Source organism: Mustelus asterias, chromosome 24 (genome assembly GCF_964213995.1).
Source record: "Mustelus asterias chromosome 24, sMusAst1.hap1.1, whole genome shotgun sequence".
Taxonomy (NCBI): Eukaryota; Metazoa; Chordata; class Chondrichthyes; order Carcharhiniformes; family Triakidae; genus Mustelus; species Mustelus asterias.
In genome coordinates this window covers 35,352,808-35,359,363 of record NC_135824.1, presented here as the reverse complement: position 1 = coordinate 35,359,363, position 6,556 = coordinate 35,352,808, and the positions used below count along the sequence as shown (strand labels likewise).

The window sequence follows — 6,556 nt, the reverse complement described above, 5'->3', positions numbered from 1 at the left end:
ATCCCCCCATCCCTCCTCATCCCCCCATCCCCATCCCTCCTCATCCCCCCATCCCCATCCCTCCTCATCCCCCCATCCCCATCCCTCCTCATCCCCATCCCCTCACCGATCTCTTGCTCACTCTCCAGCCGCTCTGATCCTTGCTGTAACAGAGCAGTTTCTCGGCCACCGAGTCCGCCGCCGCTCTGTAATTCATGCCGCTCCCCCGCGGGAGGCGGGCCGGTTGCGGCCGGGGGTGCAGGTGCCCCCTCCCTCAGTCAGAGCGGGGCCGCTCAGGCGGCATTCCCGAGCCGGCTGTCGGGCTGCAGGCTGCACGCCCGCCGCTCTCCTCCATCCCCGCCGGCCAGCCGGCTGGAGCGGCGCGCGATGTCTGCCGGGGGTTGTAGTCCCCTGGCCGGAGCCGCCCGGCTATTTCCGGCGGCAGCGGGGACCCCTGCGGACTACAACTCCCGGCAGGCCGCGCGAAGGTTCAGCCCCCGGCACTGATTGACAGCCGCGGCAACCAATCAGCGGGGAGCAGCTTGCTGTGGCTGCTGGTGCAGGGAGCTTGCATTGCAGACAGTCTGAGACAGGGCAGCATTGATGCAGCAACACTCCCCTCTTATCACTAACACTTATCTCACCCTCAGCTTTCATTCACTGTCAATTCCACACTTACTAAAGCGCAAGCTACTTAATGCATGAATGCTTACTCATTGTTACACCCAGAGGCAGCACTGATGGTGCCACTTGTCTTCAGCCAGTCAGTTTGCAGCTCCACCTCCTTTAAAACACCCTCTCTCATGATAATAGAACCATAGAATCCCGACAATGCAGAAAGAGGGCATTCGGCCCATCTGGTCTGCACTGAGCATCTCACACTAAGAGTTTTAACAACACCAGATTAAAGTCCAACAGGTTTATTTGGTAGCAAATGCCATTAGCTTTCGGAGCGCTGCTCCTTTGTCAGATGGAGTGGAAATCTGCTCACAAACAAGGTACAGTAAGAAGTTTAACAACACCAAGTTAAAGCCCAACAGGTTTATTTGGTAGCAAAAGCCACACCCAAGCCACACAAACAAGGCATACATAGACACAAACTCAAGTTACAGCACACTGATTGGAATGCGAATCTTTACAGCTAATCAAGTCTTAAAAATAGAGACAATGTGAATGGAGAGAGCATCAGGCACAGGTTAAAGAAATGTGTATTGTCTCCAGACAGGACAGCCAGTGAGATTCTGCAAGTCCAGATAAGCTGTGGGGGTTACCGATAGTGTGACATGAACCCAAAATCCCGGTTTAGGCCGTCCTCATGTGTGCAGAACTTGGCTATCAGTTTCTGCTCAGCGACTCTGCGCTGTCGTGTGTACACATTTCTTTAACCTGTGCCTAATGCTCTCTCCACTCACATTGTCTGTATCTTTGAGACTTGATTAGCTGTAAAGATTCGCATTCTAATCAGTATTCTGTAACTTGATTTTGTGTCTCTGTGCCTTGTTTGTGAGCAGATTTCCACTCCATCTGACGAAGGAGCAGCGCTCCAAAAGCTAATGGCATTTGCTACCAAATAAACCTGTTGGACTTTAACCTGGTGTTGTTAAAACTCTTACTGTATTTACCCCAGTCCAATGCCGGCATCTCCACATCATGACTGAGCATCTCACCCAGAACCACCCTCAGCCCTAGTCCTATAACCCCACAAATTTCCATGGCTAATCCCCCCCACCTGACCTACACATCTTTGGACACTAAGCGTGGGAATTTCCGGTCGCGCTTGCCCCAAGACCAGAAATTCCTGCCCGAGGTCAATGGACCTTTTCATAGTCCACCAAATTTTCTGTCCCACCCGCTAGGATACGATTGGTGGCACAATAGTTAGCACTGCTGCCACACTGTGTTTACCCCAGTCCAACACCGGCATCTCCACATCATGGCCTCACAGCACCAGGGACCCGGGTTCAATTCCGGGCTCAGGTCCCTGTCTATGTGGTGTGATGCGCGATAACTCACACGGGAGGCTGGATGTACCCGGGAAATAAAGGCTTTTATTGCCAACAATAACGGAGCTACTATATACAATATACAATCCCAGACTAAAGGGTCACCAGGCAGAGCAGTGACCTTTATACCTCTCCCGGAAGGCGGAGCCAACTGGGGTGTACCATAGGACTATATTAACAGGTAGAACAGCCCAACCCTAACCCCAACAGTAACATATCTACAGACTCATAGTGCTGGCCAAACCATGGCTCAGCACTCCTGGTGGTAACCAACAATGGTTCACCACATGGTGTCTGCACGTTCTCCCCGTGTCTGTGTGTATTTCCTCTGGGTGCTCCAGTTTCCTCCCACAGTCCAAAAAACGTGCTGGTTAGGGGCATTGGCCATGCTAAGTTCTCCCTCAGTGTACCCGAACAGGCACTGGAGTGTGGCGACTAGGGGATTTTCACAGTAACTTCTTGTGACACTAATAAATAAACTTTAAACTCACTCTGTCTCTTTCTCCCTCTCACATACACACTGCAGGACCTTCATTCCACAACCCCCTCCCCGCCCCAAAAGCATTTACTGTTGCAATATTTGACCACATAACAGGCTCTTAAACAACATATACATTCACAAGAATTCTCTACCAAATCTGAAGTAACATTTACAACAGATCTGGATGGTGGAGGCGGGTACAATTACAACATTTAAAAGACATTTGGACAGATACATAGACGGGAAAGTTTTAGATGGATACGGGCCAAACGCATCCAAATGGGACTAGTTCAGTTTAGGAAACCTGGTCGGCATGGACGAGTTGGGCCGAAGGGCCTGTTTCTGTACTGTATATCTCTATGGCTCTATCAGTCTCTTGATCATAGAATCCCTACAATGCAGAAGGAGGGCATTCGGCCCATTGAGTCTGCAATGACTCTCCCAAAGAGTATCTTACCTAGGCCCACCCTATCCCCAAAAGGGATTATTTACCATTTAGCATGGTTGATCCCCTTAACCTGCACATCTTGGGACACTAAGGGGCAATTTAGCATGGCCATTCCCCTTAACCTATGCATCTTTAGACTGTGGAAGGAAACTGGATCACCTGGAGGAAACCCCCAGACATGGGGAAAATGTGCAAACACAGACAGTGATCCGAGGTTGGATTCAAACCAGGGTCCCTGGCGTTTTGAGGCAGCAGTGCTAACCACTGTGCCGCCCATGGTTGGCATCACTTAAACTAAAAATTTTCAGTCAGATAGAGGTTATATTCATCAGCTGTAAACAGTGAGAGCAGCATTGTGCAAAAAACAGATCTCATCAACAATTAATTTACTTTTTGTTTGATCAATCAGATACATGCAGATACCAGATACATGATGTTCAAACTAAACTACTAAGCAATGTGTGTATATTTGTTTAATTATGAACTCATCTCTGAGTCAGGTTATTAGCTGCAAGTCCCACTAAATAAACTTGAGTTCATTATCCAACCTGATGCCCCCAGCGCAGTGCTGAGGGACTACTGCACTCTTTGAGGTGCTGCTTTCCCACAAGAAGCATTAATCCTAGATCCTCTTTGCAGTATCAGATTGATGTATAAAATCCCATGGCACTATTCAAAGAAGAAGAGCAAAGTTGCTGCATTACTCTGGCCAATATTTATTCATGATGTGGAGATGCCGGCGTTGGACTGGGGTAAGCACAGTAAGAAGTCTCACAACACCAGGTTAAAGTCCAACAGGTTTATTTGGTAGCAAATACCATAAACTTTCGGAGCGCTGCTCCTTCGTCAGATGGAGTGGTCTCTGTTCTCCAACAGTGCACAGACACAGAAATCAAGTTACAGAATACTAATTAGAATGCAAATCTCTACAGCTAGCCAGGTCTTAAAAGGTACAGATAATGTGGTTGGAGGGAACATTAAACACAGGTTAAAGAGATGTGTATTGTCTCCAGACAGAACAGCTGGTGAGATTATGCAAGACCAGGGGCAAGCTGTGGGGGTTACTGATAATGTGACATAAATCCAACATCCCGGTTTAGGCCGTCCTCATGTGTGCGGAACTTGGCTATCAGTTTCTGCTCAGCGACTCTGCGCTGTCGTGTGTCGTGAAGGCCGCCTTGGAGAACGCTTACCTGAAGATCCAAGGCTGAATGCCCGTGACTGCTGAAGTGCTCCCCCACAGGAAGAGAACAGTCTTGCCTGGTGATTGTCGAGCGGTGTTCATTCATCCGTTGTCGTAGCGTCGAAACTGATAGCCAAGTTCCGCACACATGAGGACGACCTTAACCGGGATGTTGGATTTATGTCACATTATCAGTAACCCCCACAGCTTGCCCCTGGTCTTGCATAATCTCACCAGCTATTCTGTCTGGAGACAATACACATCTCTTTAACCTGTGTTTAATGTTCCCTCCAACCACATTATCTGTACCTTTTAAGACCTGGCTGGCTATAGAGATTTGCATTCTAATTAGTATTCTGTAACTTGATTTCTGTGTCTGTGCACTGTTGGAGAACAGAGACCACTCCATCTGACGAAGGAGCAGCAAGCTCCAAAAGCTTATGGTATTTGCTACCAAATAAACCTGTTGGACTTTAACCTGGTGTTGTGAGACTTCTTATAATATTTATTCCTCAGCAACATTATCGAGGAAATGATTATTTTCTTGTGGTGCCATAGTGATATTGTCACTGGACTAGTAATCCGGAGACTCATGGTAATAGTCTGGGGACCTGGATTCAAATCCCAACACAGCAGGTGATGGGATTTCAACTCAATAAAATGTCTGGAATTAAAAGTCAAATTATGACAATGAAACCATTGCCTATTGTTGTAAAAACACATCTGGCTTACTAAGTAAGAGGCACATAGTCAGTGAGGGGAGACGTTGTGAGACAGAGACTGCATAAATATAGAATCATACAGTCATTGAGGTCTACAGCATAGAAAAGGCCCTTCAGCCCATCACATCTGCACTGGTCAAAAACAACAACCTATCTATCCTAACCCCATTTTCCAGCATTTGGCTCATAGCTTTGTGCGCCTTGTATGCCACAAGTGCACATCAAGATACTTCTTAAATGTTATGAGGCTCTCTGTCTTCACCACCCTCATGTTCCCTCACCCCCATCTCCCCCTCACATCATCTCTAAACCTCCTGTCTCTTACCTCATCTATTCCCCCGGTCACTGATCCCTCCACCAAGGGGAAAAGTGTCTTCCTGTCTACTCTATCTATAACCCTCATTATTTCATACATGACAATCTTGGTCCCCCCCACCCCCACCCCCGCCCCCCACAACCCCAGTCTCCCCTGTTCCAAGGAAAACAATCCCAGTCTATCCAATCTCTCTTCATGACCAAAACTCTCCAACCGAGGCAACATCCTAGTAAATCTCCTCTGCATCCGTCCGGATAACCGGACGTGGATAACGAAGGAAATAAAGGAGAGTATTAAAATAAAATCAGATGCGTACAGAGTGGCCAAAAATAGTGGAGAATTAGTGGATTGGGAAAGCTTTAAAGAAAAACAAAGTACGACTAAGAAAGCGATTAAGAAAGGAAAGATAGATTATGAAACTAAACTAGCTCAAAATATAAAAAATGATAGTAAAAGTTTTTACAAGTATATAAAAAGGAATAGAGTGGCTAGAGTGAATGTTGGACCCTTGGAAGATGAGAGGGGGGATTTAATAGTGGAAAACGAGGAAATGGCTGAGACTTTAAATAAGTTCTTTGTGTCGGTCTTCACGGTGGAAGACACAAATAGTTTGCCGAATATTAGAGATCGAGAGTTGGTGGGAGGGGAGGTCCTTAATACAATTACTGTTACTAAGGAGGTGGTGCTTGGTAGACTAATAGGACTGAAGGTAGACAAGTCCCCGGGCCCAGATGGAATGCATCCCAGGGTACTGAAAGAAATGGCTGAGGTAATAGCAGATGCGTTAGTAGTAATTTATCAAAATTCGCTGGACTCTGGGGTAGTGCCGGCTGACTGGAAAACAGCAACTGTGACGCCGCTGTTTAAAAAAGGAAGTAGACAAAAGACGGGTAACTACAGGCCGGTTAGCTTAACGTCCGTAGTTGGGAAGATGCTAGAGTCCATTATTAAAGAGGAAATAACAGAGCACCTGAATAAGAATGGTTCGATCAAGCATACGCAGCATGGATTCATGAAGGGGAAGTCGTGTTTGACGAATCTACTGGACTTTTATGAAGATGTCACTAGTGTGGTTGACAGAGGGGAACCGGTGGATGTAGTGTTTTTGGATTTCCAGAAGGCGTTCGATAAGGTGCCTCACAAAAGGTTGCTGCAGAAGATTGGGGTACACGGAGTTAGGGGTAAGGTGTTGGCGTGGATTGGGGATTGGCTATCTAACAGGAAGCAGAGAGTTGGGATAAATGGGTGCTTTTCTGGTTGGCAGTTGGTGACCAGTGGCGTGCCGCAGGGATCGGTGCTGGGGCCTCAATTGTTTACCATTTACATAGATGATCTGGAGGAGGGGACTGAATGTAGGGTATTCAAGTTTGCTGATGACACGAAGGTGAGTGGGAAAGCGAATTGCGTGGAGGACATGGAAAGTC

At 47.3% G+C, this 6,556-nt stretch overlaps 1 protein-coding gene across 1 annotated transcript in view; it reads right to left on the bottom strand.

Moving 5' to 3' along the window:
• stard5 (StAR related lipid transfer domain containing 5) overlaps window positions 1–348 on the bottom strand; it is a 29,426-nt gene extending 29,078 nt beyond the window's left edge. The window contains exon 1 of the mRNA XM_078241547.1: window positions 107–348. Coding sequence (XP_078097673.1) covers window positions 107–196 — 90 coding nt within the window. The 5' untranslated portion in view covers window positions 197–348. The remainder of the gene's footprint in view (window positions 1–106) is intronic.
• Between the last annotated feature and the right edge of the window lie 6,208 nt (window positions 349–6,556).